General features: G+C 44.7%; 1 protein-coding gene across 2 annotated transcripts; it reads right to left on the bottom strand.

The window, feature by feature from the left end:
* Nucleotides 1-1,236: 1,236 nt before the first annotated feature.
* Nucleotides 1,237-27,925, bottom strand: CACYBP (calcyclin binding protein). 2 transcript variants are annotated; one of them, XM_030571949.1, is made up of 6 exons: nt 27,805-27,925; nt 11,602-11,797; nt 8,675-8,771; nt 8,014-8,113; nt 4,576-4,670; nt 1,237-1,723 (listed from the first exon to the last, which is right to left on the bottom strand). In XM_030571949.1, the coding sequence occupies exons 1-6, from the start codon at nt 27,823-27,825 to the stop codon at nt 1,564-1,566; spliced, it is 669 nt and encodes a 222-aa protein (XP_030427809.1). In that variant the 5' UTR covers nt 27,826-27,925; the 3' UTR covers nt 1,237-1,563. The 2 variants fall into 2 exon arrangements, with proteins under 2 accessions (XP_030427809.1, XP_030427810.1); XM_030571950.1 differs by lacking the exon at nt 27,805-27,925 and adding an exon at nt 26,561-26,965.

The raw sequence follows: 27,925 nt of genomic DNA, 5'->3' as shown, positions 1-27,925 counted from the left end.
CCCCCGCGGTGCTTCCCTGCTTTTCTGGTCCCAGAGTTCCATGCGGTTCTTGCTTTGGAATCTCTCCTCTATTCTGTATGCTAACAGCGATGCCTCCCTATCCCATCTTTGATGCAGATGAGGCTAAGGAAGATTCCTTAATCCTGGCACCCTTGTTCTGGGGTTTAGGTGTGTCTCCTACTGCCTTTTCATTCCTTTTTGTTAAATCCTTCTGATCAGCTTTGGCTGAAGCAAAGGCTGTGGGGTGGGGAAGGTCTTCCATGAGACAGGCTGGGTACTGTGCCCTGGTTTCCCAACAACATAGAAGTGACAGGTAACACCCTCACATTCAAGGAGATGTGCACAGGATCCCTGCCCCCTTCCTATTCTGTGATGCCTTCCCTATCCCTCACATTGCTGGGAGGAGCATGTGTTCAATCCTACCTTTTACCCATATTCTGCCAGTTGCCAAGCATGCAGAGGCTCCTTTTTATAGCAGCAATGGTTGAGCAGCTTCCTGCTGCTAATACGGGAAGCTATAATGAATTCCACATTGACCAACCTGGGGGCTAAGGCTTAGTGCTGTTGACCTCTAGGCTCCTACCCATCTCAAAGTAGGGTGGGAGGAGGTCAACAGTTGTACTGTACTCTAGTAGACAGCACCACCTTTTTTAAAGAAAGGGGGTCATGCCTATAGCAACTTATTAATTCATTAGGTTGGTACAGAATCTTCCTGTCAATGATCAAGCACTTTAGTTATGCTTCTGCCTTGTGCTAGTCCAAACATTGTTCTTGCATCTTTCCTTTCTATGGCTACTAACTGCACTGCTGTTACTCAGCCGTGGCTCCTGCATTTTGGGGAGGTGGTTGGAAAAATGGGTGGATTGCCTGCCACAGGCAAATGCTAGGTAAGCTTGTCACATTCAGCTTTTCCTGGGTGCACTTAAGCAAGTCTCTTGACTAGCAACAGGTATCTGCTCAGCATGCTTTCTACAGGGTTCTTGCCATTGCCCTTCTGTAAAGAACAGCAGGCAAGAGCTACTTTCCAGCGCAGTAAGCTAGTAACTAGAGTCAAAGATGCAGATTCCACACCTATAATTAAGCTGGCTTCAGCAATTTAGACATGTCTGTCCTTTTGAGGTTTGTTTGGTAGTTTCTCCTGCCTGTAGAAAGTTGCTTGAGCTGGGTTAATACATTAGGGCTAGGAACCAAATAGCCAAAGGCAGCCAAGTAACATGTTGACTAGCACACAATAACTTAGGATTTTTCTTCTTTTTATATTTGCATAATTATCAGCTTTACAGACATTTTGGATGAGCAGAACAATAAAAAGCTCTTAGGGGGAAGGGGAGGGAACAGATACAAATACTTCCTAGTCGTCAGGGAAGAGGAAACCACTTGATGGAAAGAAATGCTTTATAAGTGTATTTTATTTAAATATTTTCTCCAACCTGAAATGGAAAACAGGTAAGTGTCTTTGCTTGGAAGAAGGTTGTGTAAACAATGCATTTGTAGAACTGATCTCTGCAGCACAGCAAAAGTCCCATATGGAAGGTCCATGTCAAGGCAGCCTTTGGAGTAGTTTCAAATATCTAATGGCATATCCCCTTTGCCTTGTTTCTCTCTGCTTTCAACCCAGGCCTTGTTAATGGTTCTTTTCATTTCATCATCTCCCTCTGCATACATCTTTTTCAGAAGGTTCATCAGCCCCTCACCAGGGTCTGAGGTGTCATAAGAGGCTTTCCTGTAAGACAGATGGATATGCATGAAACAAGCTTATCACTGTATTATCATAATGCCTAGGAGCCTCAGTCATTTGTAACAATTCTCTGCCAAACTTTAAATGTTTTAACAATTCTTACACCAAAAAAATGGCATTATGTAGAATTTTGCCTTGGGTTTTGGGAAAGGGTGTTATGGAGTCTCAAGCTGAATCCTCTGAGCTTGGCATCTTCAAAAAGAGAAAGAGGGCATTGTCTAGACAAAGTGGAAAATAAAAAGAAACATTATGTTGGAGCTGTCTCACCCCCCCCCCCCCCATGTGCTGCTCCTGCCCTCTGCCTTGGAGCTGCTCCCAGGAGCCTCCTGCTTGCTGTGCAGGGAGGGAAGGAGGAAGAGGGGGGGCATCCCCCTCCTCCACCTCTGCCTACCCCTTCTCCATATAGAGCAGGGTAGGGACACAGATGCTGGCCGCAGCTGCTGTCTCAACTTCCTGAGAGTGGTGTCAGCGTACTTAAAGGGGCAATGCGCATCTCTCTCTCTCACATACAGGGTGTGTATCTTTGTCTCTGTCTGCCATGCTGCCTCCCCTCCCTCCATTACTTCTGCTTTGTAGAGTGTGAGGCTACATTAACAACGTGGTAACCCTTTAGGGCTCAGCCGAGCGCTAGTTCATCATTTAGCAGGAAGGCATTCCTGGGAAATATTCCACCCTCTGACTACACCATCTCAACCAAGCTTCACAATCTTCATTGGTGTGTACAGTATTAAATCGTTTGTTTAAAACTTTTAGTGTGTGTGTGTATTATATATAGTTTGTCTGGTGAAAAAAATTTCCCTGGAACCTAACCCCCACCATTTAAATTAATTCGTATGGGGAAACTGGATTCCCTTAACTTAACTTTGTTTTGCTTAAAATCACATTTTTCAGGAACATAACTAAAATGTTAAGTGAGGAATTACTGTAGTTTGACTTCTATTTTGGATGGGCAGGGGCCAGTGGGGTTGGAGCCACCTCTGCACGGGGATGTCCGGGGAGGAATTGCCACATCCACCCCTGACACCTCAGCAGGCCAACCGCCTGTCTGGGTTGGGGGGAGTAGGCACAACCAAAAATTATAACTCAAAAGGGGGGTGGGAGGGGCAGGGAAAACTCAGCTCAAAAAGTTTAAGAACAGCTCAACAGCAGGGAGAGGGGTAGCTAGCGGCTGTATGCGGGCAGAGGGGTAGCTAGGGCCTGTTTGCCAGGAGGGGGTAGCTCAGGGTGCAGGGGGGGGTAGCAAGGGGCTGTGTGCTAGGAGGGCTCCCCTGCAGCTTCAACCCACTGTACCAGCAGGAGACAAGGGAATGCTGCAGCTGCCTGCTCCATGGCACCAGCCAGAAAGCAGCAGCTTTCCTGCACTGCCCAGCTGTGGCCTCCTGCCTCCAACCTGACCAGTGGGTGGTGAAGGAAGGGGTGTGTGTGGAGCTGCCCCGGGACTGCCCTGTTCTTGCACTGTAGGTTGGGGGGAGGGAACATCTCCATGTCCCTCCAACTCTGCCCATGGGCTCAGGGCTTCTGCCCTGTGTGGAGTGTTGGGGTTTGGGAATTCAGCCCAGCTGCTCCTGGTTTCAGCCCCACTGGGGGTTCCAGTGATTGGGGCACTAACCCTGCAGCTCCCTGCTTCAGCCCCTCTAGAGGAGCTGGGAACCTGGTTCTGAGTTTTAGACCCAGGGACCCCTGAAAGGGTTCGTGGACCCCCTGTTGAGAACTGCTGCCCTAGAGTGTGACAGCAAGATTGTCCCAGCTGATCTACAAAGTGGCTGGGTCCTGCAACTTTAAGGGATTTAAATAATAATAAAATAATAATTAATTGGAGATATACCAATCTCCTAGAACTGGAAGGGACCTTGAAAGGTCATCGAGTCCAGCCCCCTGCCTTCACTAGCAGGACCAAGTACTGATTTTTGCCCCAGATCCCTAAGTGGCCCCCTCAAGGATTGAACTCACAACCCTGGCTGTAGCAGGCCTATTCTATATTGTGACTAACACCTTGAACAGGGAGTCAGTGCAGACCTTTGTAGGGCTGGCTTAGTGGTAAAATACTGCATTCAGGAGACATATGTTCAATGACCAGTACCCAGTCCCTTGTGCAGCATGCAACAGAAGGAAGCAACAAACTGCTAACGAATTATGAGATATGGATGCAGAAAGAAGGTAGTTTTGATCAGAATTCTAACTTTTCAGATAGCCCAATCTCTACCCATGAACCCCCAGAAGATTTGCTAGCAATGCTGACAGGCTCCTGTTTTATTCCTCCTTAAAAGATTGCAGAACCGAGCTACAAAGGAGGGACATAAAGAGCCTCAAGCCATCAGAGATGTGGAAGACACTCCATTATCCCGTGCAGGGAAAAAGCCTCTAAGAGCATTTAGTCCCAATTAGAGCAGCTATTCAGGAATACAGCCTCCAAGATAGGACCATGTGGCTTGAAGAACAGTTAACTTTAAGCCTCTCATTGCTAGTCTTCACCACAGTTCTCTAAACTTCCTGTGCTGCACCATTCACCAACATCCTATTAAAATCATTTAAAGGATGTACCAGGTGTATCCCACCTGAAGCATTCAAGCAGTAGAAGGCGGAAGGATTTTAGCAACTCAGTGCAAATTCCTTCCCAGTGCACTAATCTTTAGTGCCAAAGGAATCCGCAGATCAGCCGATTACTAAGATCAGGAAAACAGTAATTAAATAATTCTCAGGATGTAAAACCGCTTAAATGCCCTTGGACCAACAATTCTCATTTTGTAGACTAGAGAAGTTAAAGTCAAGTACACATCTGCCTTCTTTGGTGACTAATGCAATTTTGTTAGGGGTGGAGTGAAAGGGGAGACACTCACTCTTTCTCCTTGCTCTCTTTTTCCACCTGAGTCAGGCAATCCCATTTTTCCTCCCGTTTCTTCCTACATAATACAAGGATCATATCTGTCTTGATCTGTAAAGGGAGGCAAAGAAAAAAATCTGATGGTAAGATGTGAATTAAGGATACTTATTGTAGGCGATATTCGTTGCATCCACAATAATTAAAGTAGCAGAACAGTTTCTGGTATTATTCTATTGCTGGATGCTCATACCTTTCTCAGAGAGTTGCTGTCTGGGCTAGTTTTTTCTTATATGGGGCATATTTTTATATCTATATCAAGTATTTGGCTCTGGGGCACTAAGGGTTACTTTGTTTTGAACACTCTAAAAGGGACACAGTCATGTCTAACAGCAGTCAGTATTAAAGGGAGACAGAAAATATTCTATGAATTCCAAAACACACTCCCAATGCAGGAGCAAACTGGCCCACAATACTTGAGATCCTGAAAACATTGTGGTCTGTCTGGTCAACGGCCTGTTTACCTGGTCAGAGGGACTAGACACCAATCAATGTTAAAGATCCAATACCTAGTTTCTTTCTGTGATGGTTCAAAAATATTACACCCCAGTGGAAAACTGGGGAAAAGGATTAGTATGAGCTTTTCTAAGGACTGTCTCAGAATCAATGATCAGATATGAACTTTCTGATCCCTGAAACCTAGGCACACTGCCCACCAAATCTCTAGCACTACTTAGCACCACCTGGAATTAGCAGACATTATCTGCTGTGGTCTGTGCTAGTAGTACAGCATCCCAGCTTATGACTCTAGCCAGTCCACCTCTGCATTTTTTACTTGAACACAAGGACTCAGCTTACATTTTCAAGAGTATGGCTTAAGGACTCAAAAGAACCTACAGGGGCACACAATGCACCTCAGTCTAGACTCTCAATAGCCTCTGCTTTTCCACTTCAGACCCACAGCCCACTTCTAATCTGATCTGCAACTCCCTTTGCTATTCCACTATTTTGTGATGAGGATAAATGGCCTAAGAGTCCAGTAATGATAACATTGAAATCAGGGGTAACTCTATTTGAACCCATATCTCCAGGGATAAAAAGCTAGTCTGAAGACATCACCAGGCCTCAGTGCAGCACCCCAGTGAATTACAAGCAAGACCCTGTGTATTCAGCTGTAACTTTGACCTAAATTCTGTAATCAGACCCCTGCATTCTGCTTCAGCTCAATAAAAACCTCAGTTTTTTAATTCAATACAATATGAAAAATGAATATTTCTAGAGTATCCCCTCATTATTTAAGCTGATGTTAAATTCAATTTATTTTACGCTGCCTTACAGAACTGTGGACCACGACCCACATTTTTAAGTTATATATGTCTAGGACAGTGTTCTCAACCTGTGGGCTACTTGGGGCCCAATCAGCACAGATCTGAGACCATATGACATCCTTAGGACCATAGAGCTAGTATTGGATACGGCCCACAATGGTAAATAGATTGAGAACCTATAGGTTTAGGATGACCAGGTGTCCTGATTTTAAAGGGACAGTACCGATATTGGGGGGTTTGTTTTATATAGGTACTTATTATCTCCCAGCCCGTCCTGATTTTTCACACTTGCTATCTGGTCACCCTATATATGTCATTTGGGGAAGCGGTAAATGTTGGCAGTTGAGTATGGGGCATATGTGGCTTTTGGCACATAGGAATGAGAGGTGATTTGGGTTTGCAGATAGGCACACTAGCTGGAAGTTAAGATAATCAGCGCTGGAATAGTTAATGACATTTTCTATCATTCAACTTCAAGGCCAACATCCCACTGAGATAAATGGGTAGCTCAGCTCTTGTTTCAGGCTGTGTACAGATTCAGGCATCTATTTACTTTCTGGGCTTGTCTACCTAAATATTTTGTTTGTGGCAAAGAAAGCTGGGGCGTGAACCTACTCTGCACTAGCCTGCAGCGTACTAGGTGTCCATTTGGACCCTGCTGAGGCACATTAAGAGTTTGTTCAGGAGATATCAAAGCACACTAAGGGCTTGTCTACATCAGAAAGTTGCAGCGCTGGTGAGGGAGTTACAGCGCTGCAACTTAGGAGGTGTACACATCTGCAGGGCACCACCAGCGCCGCAAATCCCTGTTTGCAGCGCTGGCCGTACTCCCGTTTTGTATCGGGTGTAGAGGATCCGGCGCTGGTGATCCAGCGCTGGTAATCAAGTATAGACACTTACCAGCGCTTTTCTTGACCTCCGTGGAATAAGCAGGTATCCCAGCATACCTGAGGAAGCCTCTGGTAATCAAGCTGGTCTCCTTCCCCGGCTTGCTCTCGCGTTCCCCGAACCCCGAGCAAGCAGGTCTCCTTCCCTGCGGTTTGCAGGGTGGTTCGGGGAACGCGAGAGCAAACCGCGGCGAAGCTGGTCTCCTTTCCCGGTTTGCTCTCTCGTTCCCCGAACCCCCGAGCAAGCAGGTCTCCTTCCCTGCGGTTTGCAGGGTGGTTTGGGGAACGTGAGAGCAAACCGTGGCGAAGCTGGTCTCCTTTCCTGGTTTGCTCTCTCGTTCCCCGAACCCCCGAGCAAGCAGGTCTCCTTCCCTGCGGTTTGCAGGATGGTTCGGGGAACGCGAGAGCAAACCGTGGCGAAGCTGGTCTCCTTTCCTGGTTTGCTCTCGCGTTCCCCGAACCCCCCTTGAAGCCGCCCAACAGTGCTGCAGTGTGGCCACATCTAACACCACTTGCAGCGCTGGTTGCTGTAAGTGTGGCCACTCTGCAGCGCTGGCCCTATACAGCTGTACTAATACAGCTGTAACAACCAGCGCTGCAAAATTTTAGATGTAGACATGGCCTAACAAATTCTTAGTGTACCTCAGCAGGGTCCATATGGACAGATAGTGCATAGCAGGCTAGCACAGGGTAAATTCACACTCCTGCTTGCCACGAACTAAGTGTTTGTGTAGACAAGCCCTCTCTTCATGTTTGGAAAATTGTTCTTTGCAACCATCAGGGCCAGATACAGGGATATTGAGGAGCCTAAAGATGCACAGAAACACTTAACAGGATTTTCAAAAGCACCTAAGCAGGTTGGGTGCTTAACGCCTATTGATTTCAGTGGAAGTTAGGGCCCAGACCATCAAAGGTGTTTAGGCACTTTTGAAAATCCCACTAAGCATCTGTCTGCATCTTTAGGAACCTCTATACCTACAAAAATCCGTCCCTTGATGTTTTAAAATAAAAGCATGGATCAATCTGGCACACAATTCTGCAGCAAGGAGCTGATTTTGCAGCCACAGAATACGTGAAAGTCACCATTACAATTCCCTTTAGAGGCTGGAGAGAGCAAGAAAGAAGGTTTGAGGTTAGAGCAATCCTATAAGGCTAAATTGGAGGATTCTACTGAATCAGGCTAAGATGACTCAGATGCTGAGGGGGTCTATACAAATACCTCCAAAGATAAGATACACAGACCTTCCTTGAGCTGCCTTCCACAGAGATGGGTTTCAGAAGGTTATTGAATGTCATGGAGTAATTCTTGTCATTGAGATTCTTCACTAGCAGATCAAATGACCTAGAATGGAGAAAGAAAGGAAGTGTGTAATGAATGCACACACTTTACTTCCCTATCATATACAATATGCAAACTGACCCTTAACAAGAGAGAGATACAGCCCCACTCCTTGGGAAACTGAACCCACAAACTTTTGTTGTTTGTCCAGACTTTCCGATTCCCTACTTGTTGCAATATTGGAAGATTCCTTGAAAGGACTATTGTCTAAAGGTTACAAGGAACTACAAGTCAGAAGTCCTGCTCATATTTCTTTTTATGGCTCTGCCACAGATTTACTGTGGGACCTTGGGCAAATCACTTAACGTCTCAGTGTTTCAGTTTTGTCACTCATAAAATGGAGCTAATAACACATCCCTTACGACAGTGTTTTACGGCTTAATTAGCATTACTAAAATGCTTTGAGATCCTCTGACTACAGCTACATATGCATGTGCCAAAGTATTCATGGACAATTTAAATTTTTAACCCAGAAGGGGACTCAATACAACAGACCTCTGAATCTCAGGTACAGCTCTTCCAATATGCTCTTCCTGGTACAGCATAGCAACAGTCTGGACTCACCTCTCTGTAAAGTGGACCTGCACATTCTCAGCTGGAAGCTGCTGCACTCCATTTAAAGTGATATAAATCTTCACAAACTTATCTGACTGATCCCAACCTGCAAGGGAGAAAATTAGATACGTTTCTTCCAGCCTTCCTCTGCCTGCTCATGAGTGGTGTTCCTCTGAAACAACCATAGCAATCCCAAAAGAGAACATGCCTTCCACTATAGGCCATACAATACTGAAACTGCCTTCAGAGGGCCAGGGCCGGCTTTACGCCAATTCCCCCGAATTGGGCCCCACACGTAAGGAGGCCCCGCTTCAGGGGTCTTCGGCAGCATTTCGGCAGCAGGGGGTCCTTCGGTGCCACGGAAGACCCACAGTGGATCCCCGCCCCGCCAAAGCCCCGGACCGCTGCCAAGTTTTCCAACTGGGCCCAGTGGGTCATAAAGCCGGCCCTGCAGAGGGAAGCCATTAGCTGCTCAAAGAAGGGTGGAATGGAAGAGGGGAGGCCAGGCATGCCCTTTGGGGCTCTGCTCCCTTGGTCCCATAGTGCATCAAAGAGCAACTCTACTAGAGCAGGGAGAAGCAAGGCACCTCTGCCTGACTTAGCAGAAAGGGGAAGCAGGCAGGATCAGAGCTGAGTGACAGGTTTGGCTGCATCTCTTCTGGCCTCCTACTTTGATCCCCACTTTCACCCAGTACTCCATTCAATTGGGGCAGGGTAGTGGACTGTGGGCACTATCTGATGCATGTTGGACACTCCCTGCACCTTTTGCCTGGATTGAAAGTGAAGAGCACCTGCTCTTTCCCTCATATCTGCCAAGTATTGGGAGGGGTCAGGGGTATGCAGGACAGGGACCGGTAATCCCCTCCCCATTAACGCTGGAAGATTTGGGACTGCTTAAACCTGCCACCCTCCCCATACACTGCAGCTAAACCTAAGAGGCTCCCAATAGCCCCCAGTGGCAGCTGCTAGGCTACCTAGCCTGCCGGATCTCCTGCTGGTGCCAGGAAAGAGGCTCCTCCTCAGATAAAGCAGGGATGGAGGCTTATTTTTGCTCTTGGAATCCCTTAACCCTTCTGACCTTTAAAACACAATGCCCATATTGGGCAATTATCATCCTTGTAATTTAAACACACACACACAAGGGGAGTACGAGTGACAAACTGAGTCAACCAGTTAACCACCAGTTGGCACTCTGTTCCATTTACATCATTAATCTTAGTGTGACGTTATATGATTCACATGGTCATATTTTAATCATAGTTGCTACCACTCTTATATAATTGCAACAAATCTCGTACAAAGTATGTCATGTAAGGGGTCTATGGAAAAATTATGATTTGCTTAATATGATTATCCTATTTGTATGCATGCATCATTTTTATGTCTAAATTTGTGAATACTGGCTCTATACCTGTATTTCAAATGTGTTTGCTTCTGGGTACTACCCACAAGGTATGTAGCCAGCACATTGTGAAGGGACTATTCAAGTTGAATGGCTGATCACAATGACCCATGGAAGACACCTATCCACACCTAGGGTTGCCAACTTTCTTATTGCAGAAAACAGAACATTCTTGTCCTGCCCCTCTGCCCTACCCTTGCTCACTCCACTCCCCCTCTTCTCTCCCCCGCACCCTTGCTCATTTTCACCAGGCTAGGGCAGGGGTTGGGTTGTGGGAGGGGATACAGGCTCTGGGCTGGGGGCGTGGGCCAGAAATGAGGGGTTCAGAGTGCGAGTGGGGGCTCTAGGCTAGGGCAGAGGGTTGAGGTGCAGGCTCTGGGAGGGAGTTTGGGTGCTGGAAGCGGCTCAGGGCTGGGGCAGGGGGTTGGGGAGTGGGGGTAGCCAGGGGGCTCTGTGAGCTCCAATAGGAGCTGCGGAGCCAGTGCTCAGGGCAGTGCCTGTGCCAAGGAGTTGGAGGGACATGCGGGCAGTTTCAGGGAGCCGCAAGGCCCTGGCTGCTGCAGCCAACTGGACTTTTAGTGGCCTGGTCAGCTGTGCTGACCGGAGTTGCCAGGGTCCCATTTTGACCAGGCGTTCTGGTTGAAAACCGGATGCCTGGCAACCCTATCTAAACCTGACGGACTTTCATGTGAACATTCTAACAAGAGTATGGGTAATGGCCTCTGCTATAACTCAGCAAAGCATGCAAGGGCATGTGACTAAATCATGACCCTAAATTCCATCTTGTTACCTGTATTTTTCCACAAACTGTGCGGAAGGCTTTGTTTGAAACAATGGGTTTTCCTCCACATGGCAAAAACTATCAAAGGCCCTGGAAACTTCCCAATTTTGCCTCTTTCCTGCTCTGACCTCTGGACTTATACGTATGGGAGCATTCTAACCAAGGGACTGAGGACCTTCCAATGATTTGGGAGCAACCAGAGACTTAACCAGTTAGCAGTTTATGCCTTATCCAATAACTCTGCTGTTTCAAGCCTTATCCAATAACTCCTTGCAACACTAAAGCTCACCATCTCTGCTATGGCACTGATCTCAGAACTGTACTCATGTCTGTACGTATAATGATCTTTTAAACAATACCTTCTCTTTAATTTTTTAATAAATTTTAGTTTAGTTAGTAAGAATTGGCTGTAAGCATATATTTGGGTAAGATCTGAAATATTCATTAACCTGAGAGGTAATGTGTAACCTTTGAGATTAGTAGAACTTTCATATTTGACTTGGCAGTCTGGGTGAAAGACCAAGGCTGGGTTGCTCTAAGGGAGCTGTGTTTTGTCTTCTGGGTGACCAGAAAGGTATGACAGAAGCTATTTTGTGGCTAGCTTGGTGGATCTAAGTATTGGAATGACCACAAGCTTTGGGGATTGTCTGCCCCATTCTGCAGTTTGCCCTAATTAAGTAAACTCAGTGTGACTGCCTGGGACTCTGGTCACACACAGCTCTGCAGGAAGTGGGGGTGGAAGAGCAATCCTACCATAACTGTTGATTTTCACTGTGTATCCCCCAGCTGGTGATTTCTCTTCCTCTATAGTGTCTTCTTTTAGCTTGGGTGGTGGCAGGTTCTTGATTTCCATCTCTAGCTTGTACTTTTCTGCCATCAAAACATCGTGAGTTCTTTTTCTTGTGGCGTTTTTCAGGAGCTCTTTCACCTCTTCCAAATCTTTCTCTAGCTGGGTTTAAGAATAGAAGATCATATATGTACATTAAACACGTGTCTCTTTATCTGAGGTTTACTACTGAGCCCATTCACTCATAGACTCATAGACTCTAGGACTGGAAGGGACCTCGAGAGGTCATCGAGTCCAGTCCCCTGCCCTCATGGCAGGACCAAATACTGTCTAGACCATCCCTGATAGACATTTATCTAACCTACTCTTAAATATCTCCAGTGATGGAGATTCCACAACTTCCCTAGGCAATCTATTCCAGTGTTTAATTACCCTGACAGTTAGGAACTTTTTCCTAATGTCCAACCTAAATCTCCCTTGCTGCAGTTTAAGCCCATTGCTTCTTGTTCTATCATTGGAGGCTAAGGTGAACAAGTTTCTCCCTCCTCCTGATGACACCCTTTTAGATACCTGAAAACTGCTATCAGGTCCCCTCTCAGTCTTCTCTTTTCCAAACTAAACAAACCCAATTCCTTCAGCCTTCCTTCATAGGTCATGTTCTCAAGACCTTTAATCATTCTTGTTGCTCTTCTCTGGACCCTCTCCAATTTCTCCACATCTTTCTTGAAATGCGGTGCCCAGAACTGGACACAATACTCCAGTTGAGGCCTAACCAGCGCAGAGTAAAGCGGAAGAATGACTTCTCCTGTCTTGTTTACAACACACCTGTTAATGCATCCCAGAATCACGTTTGCTTTTTTTGCAACAGTATCACACTGTTGACTCATATTAAGCTTGTGGTCCACTATGACCCCTAGATCTCTTTCTGCCATACTCCTTCCTAGACAGTCTGTTCCCATTCTGTATGTGTGAAACTGATTGTTCCTTCCTAAGTGGAGCACTTTGCATTTATCTTTATTGAACTTCATCCTGTTTACCTCAGACCATTTCTCCAATTTGTCCAGATCATTTTGAATTTTGACCCTGTCCTCCAGAGCAGTTGCAATCCCTCCCAGTTTGGTATCGTCCGCAAACTTAATAAGCGTACTTTCTATGCCAACATCTAAATCGTTGATGAAGATATTGAACAGAACCGGTCCCAAAAGAGACCCCTGCGGAACCCCACTTGTTATACCTTTCCAGCAGGATTGGGAGCCATTAACAACTACTCTCTGAGTACGGTTATCCAGCCAGTTATGCACCCACCTTATAGTAGCCCCATCTAAATTGTACTTTCCTAGCTTATCTATAAGAATATCATGCGAAACTGTATCAAATGCCTTACTAAAGTCTAGGTATATCACATCCACCGCTTCTCCCTTATCCACAAGGCTCGTTATCCTATCAAAGAACGCTATCAGATTAGTTTGACACGATTTGTTCTTTACAAATCCATGCTGGCTATTCCCTATCACCTTACCACCTTCCAAGTGTTTGCAGATGATTTCTTTGATTACCTGCTCCATTATCTTCCCTGGCACAGAAGTTAAACTAACTGGTCTGTAGTTTCCTGGGTTGTTTTTATTTCCCTTTTTATAGATGGGCACTATATTTGCCCCCTTCCAGTCTTCTGGAATCTCCCCCGTCTCCCATGATTTCCCAAAGATAATAGCTAGAGGCTCAGATACCTCCTCTATTAACTCCTTGAGTATTCTAGGATGCATTTCATCAGGCCCTGGTGACTTGCAGGCATCTAACTTTTCTAAGTGATTTTTTACTTGCTCTTTCCTTATTTTCTCTTCTAAACCTACCCTCTTCCCGTAAGCATTCACTATACTAGACATTCCTTCAGACTTCTCAGTGAAGACCGAAACAAAGAAGTCATTAAGCATCTCTGCCATTTCCAAGTCTCCCGTTACTGTTACCCCCTCCTCATTGAGCAGTGGGCCTACCCTGTCCTTAGTCTTCCTCTTGCTTCTAATGTATTGATAAAAAGTCTTCTTGTTTCCCTTTATTCCCATAGCTAGTTTGAGTTCATTTTGTGCCTTTGCTTTTCTAATCTTGCCTCTGCATTCCTGTGTTATTTGCCTATATTCATCCTTCGTGATCTGACCTAGTTTCCATTTTTTATATGCCGCCTTTTTATTTTGTAGGTCACGCAAGATCTCAAGGGTAAGCCAAGGTGGTGTTTTTCCACATTTTCTATCTTTCCTAACCATCGGAATAACTTGCTTTTGGGCCCTTAATAGCGTCCCTTTGAAAAACTGCCAACTTTCCTCAGTTGTTTTTCCCCGCAGTCTTAATTCCCATGGGACCTTGCCTATCAGCTCTCTGAGCTTACCAAAATCTGCCTTCCTGAAATCCATTGTCTCTATTCTGCTGTACTCCTTTCTACCCTTCCTTAGAATTGCAAATTCTATGATTTCATGATCACTTTCACCCAAGCTTCCTTCTACTTTTAAATTCTCAACAAGTTCCTCCCTATTGGTTAAAATCAAGTCTAGAACAGCTTCCCCCTTAGTAGCTTTTTCAACTTTCTGAAATAAAAAGTTGTCTGCAATGCAGTCCAGGAACTTATTGGATAGTCTGTGCCCCGCGGTGTTATTTTCCCAACATATATCTGGATAGTTGAAGTCCCCCATCACCACCAAATCTTGGGCTTTCGATGATTTTGTTAGTTGTTTGAAAAAAGCCTCATCCACCTCTTCCGCCTGATTAGGTGGCCTGTAGTAGACTCCCAGCACGACATCACCTGTGTTTTTCACCCCTTTTAGCCTAACCCAGAGACTCTCCACCCTTCCGTCTCCTATGTCCATCTCCACCTCAGTCCAAGTGTGTACATTTTTAATATATAAGGCAACACCTCCTCCCTTTTTCCCCTGTCTATCCTTCATCTCAGTCACAGAAACTGGAGATGGATTATATGACTGAACGGGTCTTGTCCATCCCAACCCCACACCCTGGAGCCAGTGTAGCACTGCTATCTATAGTGCTTTGTCCAGTCTAATATTAAATATTGCAAAGCAACAAGAATATTGCCACTTTTCTATTCAACAGTCTGCAAATTTCTCCCAGTGTTTAGCTTGCTTTTTCTCTCTAAAAACTCCAGATGTTTTTACTCATTGAGGCAGAGACTTTTTCTTCTGTGTTTGTACTAGCATAACAGGATCCTGGTCCAGGACTTGGACTCCTAGGTGCTACGATACAAATAATAAATAAGAAGAACATATGAGCTCCCACACTGGATCAGGACAATGGTTCATCAAGCCTAATAGCCTGTCTCTGACAGTGGCCAATACCACAGCGTACAGGATAGGGCAATTTGGAGGGCTCCACCCATGTCTTCTCGTTTAGGGTCTCCCCAAGCATGGGATTACATCCCTGACCATCCTGGCTAATAGCCATAGATGGACCTATCCTCCATGAATTTATCTAATTATTTTTTGAACCTGGTTATACTTTTGGTCATCACAAAATCTCATGGCAACCAGTTCCACAGGTTAATTACATGAAGTATTTCCTCTTGTTTGTATTAAACAGGCTGCCTATTAATTTCATTGTGTGACCTCTGGTTTTTGTATTGGGTGAAAGAGTAAATAATACTCCTCTATTCACTTTTCCACACCAGTCATGATTTTATAATCTCTCTCATATCCCCGCTTAACTGTCTCTTTTTGAAGCTGAAGAGCCCTAATCCTCTTAGATCCTTTTATGGAAGATGTTCCATATCCTTGATCATTTTTGTTGTCCTTCTCTGAACCTTTTTCAGTTCTGAACTGGACACTGTTTTCAAGATATGAGTACACCATGGGTTTATATAGTGGTTTATATAGTGGCATAATGATATTTTCTATCAGTTAATAGTTCCTGACATCCTGTTAGCATTTTTAAACTGCTGCTGGGCATTGAGCGGAAGTTTTCAGAGAAATATCCACTATGACTTGAAGATCTCTTGCTTGAGTAGTAACAACCAATTTAGAACCCATAATTTTATATGTACAGTTCATCTGCCATTTTCTTGCCTAGTCACTCAGTTTTGTGAGATTCCCCTGTAATTCTTTGCGATCAGCTTTGGACTTTACTATCTTCAATCATTTTGTATCATTTGCAAACTTTGCCATTTCACCGTTCACTCCATTTTACATATCATTAACGAATGTGTTAAACAGCACAGGTTCCAGAACAGATCTTTAGGGGGCCATGCTGTTAATCTCTCTTAATTATGAAAAGTGACCGTTTATTTCTATGCTTCGTTTCTGGTCTTTTAACCAGTTACTGATCAATGAATATCCCATGACTACTTACTTTACAAAAGTCTTTGGTAAGGGACCTTGTCAAAGGCTTTCTGAAAAATCACCCTTGTCCACATGTGCTTTCTTGACACCCTCAAAGAATTCTAATAGACTGATGAAGTCATGACTTCCTTTTACAAAAGCCATGTTGACTCTTGTCCAACAAATTGCATTCATCTATGTGACTGATAATTCTGTTCTTTACTACAGTGTCTATCAATTTGCCCAGTACTGAAGATAGGCTGACTGGCCTGTAATTGCCAGGATCACCTCTGGAGCTTTTTTTGAAAATTGGAGTTACATTAGTTCCCTTCCAGACATGTGGTACAAAGGCTTGTGTGAATGGTAGGTTACAGATGACTGTTAGTAGTTCTGCAATTTCATATTTGAGCTTCTTCAGAACTCTCGGGAGAATACCACCTCGTCCTGGTGACTTGTTACTATTAAATTTATCAATTTGTTCTAAAACCTTTTCCATATGCACATCAATGTGGGACACTACTCCACATTTGTCACCCAAAAAGAATAGCTTTGATGTGGGTATCTCCCCCACATCCTTTGCAGTGAAGACCCATGCAAATAATTACTTAGCACCTTTGTCATTTCATGCCCCCACTGTCTATTTGGCAGGCTTCCTTCCTCTGATGTGCGTAAAAAAATTCTTACTGTTAGTTTTTGTGTCTTTAACAAGTTGCTTTTCAAACTCTTTCTTGGCCTCCTTTATTATATTTAACCTCCCAGAGTTTGTGCTACTTCCTATTATTCTCAGTAGGTTTTGACTTCCAAATTTTAAAGGATGTCTTTTTGGTGGCAATTCTTTTGGTCCTTTTATTGTTTTCTCTGATTTGGGATATACATTTAGGATGAGCATCTTTTATGGTGTTTTTAAGAATAGTCCCCTTACTGCTTGCAGGCATTTATCTCTTGTGACAACACCTTTTAATTTCCAACTAACAAGAGTTCTCATTTTTGTGTAGTTTCCCTTTTAGAAATTAAATGTTCCTATGGTGGTATTTTTGGTATTATCCCACCTACAAGGATATTAAATGTAATTACATTATGGTCACTATTACCAACTGCTTTAACTATAATTACCTCTTGGACCAGATCCTGTGCTTCACTTAGGACTAAATCTAGAATTGTCTCTCTCTCTGTGGGTTCCAGGAGTAGCTGCTCCTCTAGACAGTTATTTATGGTGCCTAGAAATGTTATCTCTGCATCACTCCCTGAAATGATATTTACCTAGTCAAATGAGGATAGCTGAAAATACCCATTGTTATTGAGCTTTTTGCTTGTGTAGCATTTCACAGTCATTGTCACTATCCTGGTCAGGTGGTCAGTAGTATAGTCCTACTATCCATGGAATTTCTATCCAGATATTCTTGTGGCACAGTTTTTTTCATTTAAGATTTTTACCTTATTTAACTACTTAATTTATTAAAGAAAAAAATGAATACACACAGAGAGATGATAGTGATATCCCCATGGTAAATTTCAGAAACATAAGGTAACTATTTATCCTGCATTTCTGGACATCTCACCTGAACTCTGCCCACTAAAGGTTTCTTGGGACACTTTTATTTAACCACCTGAGCTCTTTCAAACAGCAGCCTTAAAAATCAACCTACTGGAGAAGTGTTTCCTCAGTTCTAACCACTTCTCAGATGTGAAATTCCCCTGCAAAAGTTACACTGCTTTAAGATACAAGACAGACAGTATTCAGTCTTGGACCAGCAACATAGTAGTCCAATACCATACATTTCCAAGGTAGAAACTGGAACTTTTGCCAATAGAAGGGGGAAAACTGACAGATTTTTCCAGCTGGACACACAGCAAATATTCTATTACTGGTAAGTTCTGAAGGATGGGATCTTAAAATGCAGACAAGTAGCTTTTCTCCATGACAACTAAGATTGCAACTAATCACCCCAAAGCATATTCCAGAATTTTAGCTTCCACTTAGAACTAAAGACAATAGAAATCAATAAGCCCCGAGGCCATGTCTACATCTAAAATTTTGCAGCGCTGGTTGTTACAGCTGTATTAGTACAGCTGTATAGGGCCAGCGCTGCAGAGTGGCCACACTTACAGCAACCAGCGCTGCAAGTGGTGTTAGATGTGGCCACACTGCAGCGCTGTTGGGCGGCTTCAAGGGGGGTTCGGGGAACGCGAGAGCAAACCGGGAAAGGAGACCAGCTTCGCCGCGGTTTGCTCTCGCGTTCCCCGAACCACCCTGCAAACCGCAGGGAAGGAGACCTGCTTGCTCGGGGGTTCGGGGAACGAGAGAGCAAACCGGGAAAGGAGACCAGCTTCGCTGCGGTTTGCTCTCGCGTTCCCCGAACCACCCTGCAAACCGCAGGGAAGGAGACCTGCTTGCTCGGGGGTTCGGGGAACGAGAGAGCAAACCGGGAAAGGAGACCAGCTTCGCCGCGGTTTGCTCTCGCGTTCCCGGAACCACCCAGCAAACCTCAGGGAAGGAGACCTGCTTGCTCGGGGTTCGGGGAACGCGAGAGCAAGCCGGGGAAGGAGACCAGCTTGATTACCAGAGGCTTCCTCAGGTATGCTGGAATACCTGCTTATTCCACGGAGGTCAAGAAAAGCGCTGGTAAGTGTCTATACTTGATTACCAGCGCTGGATCCTCTACACCCGAGACAAAACGGGAGTACGGCCAGCGCTGCAAAAAGGGAGTTGCAGCGCTGGTGGTGCCCTGCAGATGTGTACACCTCCTAAGTTGCAGCGCTGTAACTCCCTCACCAGCGCTGCAACTTTCTGATGTAGACAAGCCCTAAGATTGCAACTAATCACCCCAAAGCATATTCCAGAATTTTAGCTTCCACTTAGAACTAAAGACAATAGAAATCAATATGCCCATCCAACACATGGGACATTTGCCCGAGGACCACCAATTAAGCTGAAATACACATTCCCTTGGAAAGGAATCTTCCAGCTACTCAAAGCAGTGACTCCTACCTCTTTTCCTAAAGCTAAGGAGAGAGACAAGAATAACTCTCTCATCTCCTTCTTCTATCTGTTAATCAAGAACCATAGATGAGGATAGAAACTATATAGGAGGAAAGCTGACTAGAAATAACTTGTAAGTCAACCCCAGTAGAAACCAAAGATCAATTGTGACAAACTGCCTGCTATGCCAAGAAAGCCAAACCAGCTAGCCTTCACCTCAAATTAAAAGTTGTATATTTGTCTGCTTGATGACTCAAAGGCACTCACTCTCTCTATGAAGTTAACTTGTTCCTTCACAATGTTTCTTTTTCTAGTGAAATGAAAGGTATTAAATATAATCAAAGAATGTATGGACTGTATCCACTAAGTTTAGAGAAACTGTGATAGGATATGTACCCCTCACAGGCTTTGAAAGAGTTAACATGGGCCTGAGAAGCCAATTTATATACCAGCCTGCACCTGGAGAGTGGGCTAGGCTTAACTGAGAATGAAACCCAGCTGGGGAGGAGCAATCATAAAGGCAGAAAGTTGAGAGCAGAAAGGGGTTGTTTGTATAAAGTGAAGAACTTTGGGAGTAGAGGGATTATGAAGGGAATGTGCCCTAGGATCCTTTCCTATGTGGGGAAGTCTGGCAAGAGGCCAGAAGTGGGTCTAACTAAGCAGGCTCTGGGAGTGCAGCAGACTCCAGTGGTAAGCCCTGATAAAAGGACAGGATTTGGACTACTAGGGGAAAGACCAGGAAGGTGCTAAGTTGAAGAACAGAGCAATAGAGATGAGGTCAAACTCAGAGGGCAGAAATTGGTTTTAATTTGTAATGTGGGATTTTTTTATGGAGATTCCAAGGGAGAGACCCCTCAGAAAGAGAGAAACAGTGGAAAGCCCAGAGAGAAGAGTGTGAAAACCATGGAGCCCAGAAGTGGGGTAGATGATTCTTTTGTGAGGGCATTAGACTGTTTTCTGTTGGACTTTGTTTCCCTGGAAGGAGTGGTCTAAATTGTGACCCAGCTGGAGGGCCAAGTCAGAAAAAGGAGACTGACCACTACAGTAGCTGTCAGCAGAGGGTGCCAGATGCAGAGAGAGACGCAACACCATGCACTCCAGCAGTAAGTGACAGAAATTATATGGAATTTGTTTCTCTGAGTGATAGTGACACTACAGAAGGGGTATGAATTATATGGCACAAGAAGGAAAAAAATACTGAAAGATAACCACCTGTATATAGCCTTGAAATATTAAAATATATTGTTTAAAGAGGGAATTCCAAATAACAGTCTGGATAATACAGAAAATTACTGAAATATAGACCTTGAAATGAATGAAAAAAGCCTCCATGAAGTATCAAAGAAATGTTATCCAGTAGATGGCATCAGTGTGTATCAATGGCAACAGCCGAGAAACTGAAATCCAAGAACCTATCTGGCAAATGGACAACAGAAATAAGAAATACATGTGCATAAGCCCTGCCTGGCCCCCGATGAACCTGAAACAGCATATATAGACTGAGGTCACCATGGGGACCCCACCGTTTTGCTGAATTCACAAAAGCTGCAAAATTCAGAAGTGCTACTGACGCTTGGACTAACCCCATGAAAAGACTCCCCTATCCAAGTTAACAAAACTGAGAAGTGGTGAGACTCTCTCCAGATATAGTAGTTTTGCTTTGTTTTTTAATGTAAGTAACTGAAAGCTCTCATGGCGAGTCTACACTTTCTAGTGAGACCTCAAATAACCATATTTTGGATTTCACTAAGCAATGCTAGATGTATGTTTCTCCTTTGTAAGTCCAAGCACATTGGCCTAAGAGAACCTCAAACAATAACTTTTTGCAATTCCTTTTGATGTTTTCAACTTGTCCAATTCAAACCAAACATTGCAAAGAACAGGAACCCTATTCATAAGAGCGCCTTAAGACAAGGATATCCCTTTTGGAAAAATTACTTAAAGTGCAATAAATGCACTAGAGAGACTAAAGAACTGATGATGCCTGGTGGGAAGTGTAACAAGAAATCTCAGTGATTCCTGTTGTTCAGTAGTATAAGTGCTTGGCCTCAATGCTGTTCCATATCAACTGCTTGCAAGACAGTATGTTGTATTCAGTACATGCCTAGAATATTCTATATCCAAACTCAATAACACTGTAGATTACAAACCTATGTGGTTCTTTAGGAATAAACTTATCGACTAGTTAAGAATAACTAAGGCTATGTCTACACTGCATTGCATCATTAAAACGTTTGTCACTCTAGGTGTGGAAAAAAACACACACTCCCCCAAACAACAAAAGTTTTAATGACAAAAAGCGCCAGTGTGGACAGTGCTACGTTGGCGGGAGAGGCAGTTGTATTTCGTTGTCAGAAGAGCTCTCTCCTGGTGTCATGGTATTCTATCCCCAACCTGAACCTTAGAGTCCAAAAAATGGGGTACCAGCATGAATTCCTCTAAGCTTAATTACCAGCTTAGATCTGATACACTGCCATAGTGTTTTGGGGCACTCTGGTCCCCCCAAAAACCTTCCCTGGGAACCCCAAGACCCCAATTCCTTGAGTCTTACAACCAAGGGGAATAAACCATTTCCCCCCCTTCTCTTCCCCTCCAGGTGTTCCCTCCCTGGGCTCCTGGAGAGAGAGAGAGAGAGAGAGATTCAAGCTCCATGAATCTAAAACAAAGGGATTCCACCCTTCTCCCCTCCCTGTTAAGTACAGACTCAATTCCTATGCCTTAACAAGGGGAAAAAATTAATCCAGTCTTAAAGAGAAAAACATTTAATAAAAGAAAAAAGAATAAAGAAAATCACTGTAAATTCAAGATGGAATATTACAGGGTCTTTCAGCTTATAGAAACTGGAGAAAAGCCTCCTCCAGCAGAAATACAATTTAAAATACTTTCAGCCAAATACACATTAGAACTCAACCAGCCAGATACACATTTGCAAATAAAGAAAACCAATTAAAAAGACTAAACCGCCTTTCTACTTGCACTTACTACTTGAATAGAAAATTAGAGCCTGTAGTACGTCCGCACTCTCAGATCCCAGAGAGAACACAGACAAAGAACACACACACAAGCTTCTCTCTACCCAGTGTTGAAAGTATCTTGTCTCCTGATTGGTCCTCTGGTCAGGTGTTGCAGGTCACTGTTTGTTAACCCTTTAGAGGTGAAAGAGACATTAACCCTTAACTATCTGTTTATGACACCTGGCAACAACGAATGGCTACGCTATGTACCTTACAATGGGGTAGCTGTGGCAGCACATCCAAGCCGCTGGAACATGAGCAGCCTAGACACAGCTTAAGTATCCTGATCTGAAGAGTAGCATTCAAGATAAAAATAACCTTGACAAGAACATGGCATTGAAGTTAGTAAGCTAGCATTCCCCAGACTCAATAAAGAAGGGGTTATCCTAATTAAATTCCATTCCAATATTAACATTCATCAAATAGCAAATCTATTGTCTTAGATTTTAGGTTTGAATCCTGACACCTCAACCAATTAATTAAAAAACAAACAAACAAACTAGGGCTGTCAATTAACTGTGGATAACTCGTAATTAACTCAAATTTAAAACTGATTCATCGCAGTTTTATCACATTGTTAAAAGAATATCAACTGAAATTTATTAAATATTTTGGATGTTTTCTACATTTTCAAATATTGATTTCCATTGCAACACAGAATACAAAGTGTACTGTGCTCACTTTTTTATTATAAATATTTGCATTGTAAAAACGAAACAAAAGAAATAGTACTTGTCAATTCACCTCATACAAGTACCGTAGTGCAATCTCTTTATCATGAAAGTGCAACTTACAAATGTAGATTTTTGTTGTTGTTCTATAACTGCATTCAAAAACAAAACAATGTAAAATTTTAGCACCTACTAGTCCACTCAGTCCTACTTCTTGTTCAGCCAATCACTAAGAGAAACAAATTTGTTTACATTTACAGTGATAATACTGCCAGCTTCTTATTTACAATGTCACCTGAAAGTGAGAACAGGCGTTCACATGGCATTTTTGCAGCCAGCATTGCAAGCTATTTACGTGTCAGATATGCTAAACATTCGTATGCCCTTTCATGCTTTGGCCACCATTCCAAAGGACATGATTCCATGCTGATGATACTAGTATAAAAAAAAAAGTGTTAATTAAATTTTGATTGAACTCCTTGAGGGAGAATAGTACGTCTTCTGCTCTGTTTTACCTGCATTATGTCACATATTTCCAAGTTATAGCAGTCTCAGATGATGACCCAGCACGTTGTTCATTTTAAGAACATTTTCACTGCAGATTTGACAAAATGCAAAGAAGGTACTAATATGAGCTTTCTAAAGATAGCTACAGCACTCAACCCAAGGTTTAAGAATCTGAGGTGCCTTCCAAAATCTGATCAGGACAGCATGTGAAGCATGCTTTCAGATGTCTTAAAAGAGCAACGCTCCGATACAGAAATTACAGCACCCAGACCATCAAAAAAGAAACCTTCTGCTGGTGGCATCTGACTCAGGTGATGAAAATGAATATACGTCGGTCTGCACCGGTTTGGATCATTATCGAGCAGAACCCATCATCAGCATGGATGCATGTCAATATCTTGCAACACTGGCTACAACAGTGCCATGCGAATGTCTGCTCTCACTTTCAGGTGATATTTTAAACAAGAAGCGGGCAGTATTATCTCCTGCAAATGTAAACAAATGTGTTTGTCTGAGCGATTGGCTGAGTGGACTTTTTGTTTTTAATGCACTTATTTTTTGTACATAATTCTACATTTGTAAGTTCAACTTTCATGATAAATTGCATTACAGTACTTGTATTAGGTGAACTGAAAAATACATTCTTGTTTTTTATGGCACAAATATTTGTGTTATAACTGAAACCAATATATTTGAAAATGCAGAAAACATCAAAATATTTAAATGGTATTCTATTGTTTAACAGTGTGATTAATCGCATGATTAATTTTTAATTGCTTGACAGCCTTAAAAAAGGATCCCATGTCTCACTTGTGTGGCTCTGGCTCTTCAGCACATCCTGGCTATGATTGCTCCAGTTACTTCTCTTTGCCTTCTAGTCAGATTATGTTCAGCCCTTTATATTTTGGTGGTCCCGTGGCCTTTTGGCCACTACAGGCCCAACAGTTCCAAAAGCAGGGTGGATAAAAATGAGTAGTTTTTGTTTTTAAAATCATTAAGTTTTTTCCTCAAAGCATTTTATAAAAAACAGATTTAAATAAAAATCCATCTAAAGAGGGATTATTAATTCCATAGTATGAGACAATATATTCATGTCATGTTTAAGAAAATGTTTTGTAAATGAGTTCCAATAGTTCATGGATTAGGGACCCAATCTTATGGGATTCCAGAGGCTTCTGTACAGATTTAGGTAAAACTTTCTATCTACTCAATGGGACTCAGTGCTCAGTCTAGAACAGCGGTCCCCAACCTTTTTGTCTGGCGGGCGCCAGACGAAGGACTGTGGCGGCGGTCAAGCATCCGCTGAAATGCCACTGAATTTCGGTGGCAACGCCTCTCTGATGTCATTTGCCACCGACAAGCGACATCATCAAGAGGCGTCGCAGCCGAATTTCGGCATTTCAGCAGATGCTCGACCGCCGGCCAGGACGTAGGCGCATTTAGATGCCCCCGCGGGCGCATCGCGTTAGGGAACGCTGATCTAGAAGACACCATCAGAGATGCTTAGTTTTGCAGTTCTCAAACTGGATTTGTGTCTCCAGAGATAACATGCTTGTTAACAGCAAACATGTTTTTAGAGGTGAGAAATAACAGACCTGAAGCCTATTGTCCCTCTGCAAATTTGTGTTCACATAATCAATCCCTTATCTCTAAAAGTGCAAAGTTTCAAAACGTTCAGTGAATAGAAGATTGGGGACTGAACAGATCTGGACAAGGAGAAGTCTGGAGATAAATGTGAGCAGGAAGGGACAGACAGTAGAAACAAAAGTGAAACTGTTTGAGCAGCATATTCCAGAAGTCTTGAGGTCTTTCTGAGTGTAGCCTTCATTGATTTGAGATCTACCATACCATTCTCTCACTGGAAAGGAAAACCTACAACGGCAGGAGGTTGTAAAAGAGACCCAGTTTGGAAATATTTTAGTGAAGTTCCTCTACTTGTGGGTAGGACAGGCATGCATGCAAGCAAAATGCAAACAGTGTAACAAATGCTGTGCAGCAAAAAGATATTGACTATAGCTAAGCCATGGACATTATTTTGATATCAGTTCCTTACACAACCTCGTCATTAGGAGGACCATGTCTAAATGGCTGACTGCATTTCAGGTTGCCATAACCTGGCTGGCCTAAAACTTAATCTCCAGTTTCATTCTGTCTGAGAAGAAGCATCAAGTAGCCCTGCTTTTCTTTAAGGATGTTTCTGTTTTAGACATGCAAAACAGCCTTTCCTGCTTGCTCTTCACTCCATACATTTACAAAGAACTATTGCTTGGACTCTGCTTCTAGGGAGGAATCCTGCTTTGTTCTGTCTGGCACATCCTCTTTCCAAAGTCGGGGAGCCCAGTAGGACTCTTGCCTCCTAGAGTCACCCCCATCCCATCCCATTATTCAGTTTTGGATCATCAAAAGGGTAAGTATAACTGGACCAGTATAGTCATGCCAGTAAGTTTCCCTGTGTAGACAGACCCCAAGTCAGGAACTGAATGGAAAGGTTTAAGTGCAATGGTTAAGCTCCATACTAGCACAAGACTATACATTCCTACCTGCTACAACTACCCCTATGGGCCTAGAAAAAACATCGTTAGAGTAGGGAATTCCACTTGTTTGATGCCAGGGAGCAGAGGCCAGAAGTGAGACGTGTGCAAGACAATACTTTCACAGAAACTGAATTACAGATAAGCAATTACACCTTTTGTTTCTCCATTCTTTTTGCGCCACTCAGAGGAGAGAAGGATGGGGTGAGGACCCTTCCCATGGGGTGCTGAGCTGCTAAGTATCTGTGGGAAGCTGGACAGGTGGCAGGTTAAAGGGCAATGGGTTAATACAACTTAGTGAAGCACTAATACAATGCCTTTTGTCTTCAAAACAGTTACAACCATTACATTCCACTGTGTCCTCCTCTGGAAAAAACTGAAATTTCCCCCCTTCTAATGGCACAAAGTTCCATTTTCTAGCTTTGAAAGGTTGTAAGGTATTGGACTTACCTTAATGCATGTAGAGCAGGGGTGGACAAACTATGGCCCAGGGGCCACATCCAGCCCACCAGATGTTTTAATCCAGCCCTCAATTTCCCACCAGTGAATGGGGTTGGGGGCTTGCCACTGCTTCCGGGAGCTGCATGGAGCTGGGCATGTCCCTCTTCTGGCTCACATGCTGCCCCCACCCCAAGTGCCACTCAGGCAGCTCCCACTGGTTGGGAACCATGGCAAATAGGAACTTCAGGGGTGGTACCTCTGGACAGGGCAGCGCAGAGCCACCTGGCTGCCCCACCACGTAGGAGCTGGAGAGGGAACATGCTGCTTCTGGGAGCTGCTTGAGGTAAGCGCTGTCCTGAGCCTGCATCCCTGACCCCCTCCTGTCCCAGCCCAAAGCCCTCTCTTGGACCTCCCAGCCCACCCCAGAGCCTGCACCCCCAGCTGGAGCCTGCTATACAATTTCCATACCCGCATGTGTCCCTCAGGGCAAAAAGTTTGCCAGTCCCTGGTGTAGAGTCAGCATAGCCAGTCCTATGCTTCTTTCTTCACACCCCAGTACAGGTGCCACGAAGGATGTACCCCAGCTATCCCCAACTGGATATGTACCATTTGGACCACACAGAGCTGGAACAAGCTAATGTGTACGCTGGCTGGAGCAGATTCATGGAGCTTCTCCTCTATTTCCTCTGTGGGAGAGGAGAGCCAGCCTTTCCAAAGCACTCCCCTTGGAAGCAGAGCTCCTAGCTGATCTCTGTGGGGCTCCCACGGCCAGGCAGGGAAGAAAGGCAGGCATTGGGAGCAATGGCAGCCAGAGGTACTTTCTTCTCCTCCCCGTGATGGAGCAAGCAGCCTGAGTAGCTGCAGCAGGGAAGGACCAGCAGCTGCAGTGGAAGTAAGGGGAAGGTGGGAGGAACACTGACTCATAGACTGATAGATTCTAGGATCAGAAGGGACCAGGTGAGTCTTGCCCACATGCTCAGGGGGTAGCTGATCGCCATATTTGGGGTCAGGAAGGAATTTTCCTCCGGGGCAGATTGGCAGAGGCCCTGGAGGTTTTTCGCCTTCCTCTGCAGCGTGGGGCACGGGTCACTTGCTGGTGGATTCTCTGCAGCTTGAGGTCTTCAAACCACAATTTGAAGACTTCAATAACTCGGACATAGGTTAGGGGTTTGTTATAGAAGTGGATGGGTAGGGTTCTGTGGCCTGCTTTGTAGGGACAGAGCCAGACCCAAACCCTTCCATTTAAAAGGGCAGCTCAGAGAGCACAGGGTAACGCCTAATGACACAGGAAGCAGCTCAGCCAGGCGGGCTGGAGGGCCAGCAGGGCTGAGTGCCCAGGAGCTCAGAGGGCCGGGAGGGGGCCACTCATTTGCCGTATTTCTTGCGCTCGCAGGAGAGAACTATGGGGTGTGGCCCTCCCAGAACTCGCGTGTGCGCCCCGGCCGGGCTCCGGGAGCTACCCGCGCACCTGGAGCGGGGGCAGGCCAAGGGGACACAGGGGGACCATGCTTCCAGGAAGGGGTAACGGAGCCCAACCAGCTGGCCCGAAAGCAGGAGCAAAACCTGCCCCTACCGGCCCTCCACTAGGCTCTGTGTGGCCCCACATTCGCTGCAAACCCCCCCCATTGGGCTCTGTGCCCTCTGCCAGCCCCTCTGTGCACTTTGCCCCGCAGCCCCCGGGCACTACGACCCCACTCCCTGGCACCCCTCACCTCCTCCCGCGCAGACGCCATGTCAGGGATGCTGTACCGCGGCGCCCCTTCCGCGCTGCACCCGATCTGGCGGAAGGGACAGCCTGACACTGACACAGCCGCGGCGGAGGCTGCTCCCGCC

The sequence above is a fragment of the Gopherus evgoodei genome, chromosome 8 (assembly GCF_007399415.2).
Source record: "Gopherus evgoodei ecotype Sinaloan lineage chromosome 8, rGopEvg1_v1.p, whole genome shotgun sequence".
In the NCBI taxonomy this organism is placed as follows: domain Eukaryota; kingdom Metazoa; phylum Chordata; order Testudines; family Testudinidae; genus Gopherus; species Gopherus evgoodei.
This window is presented reverse-complemented; position numbering and strand designations above follow the sequence as displayed.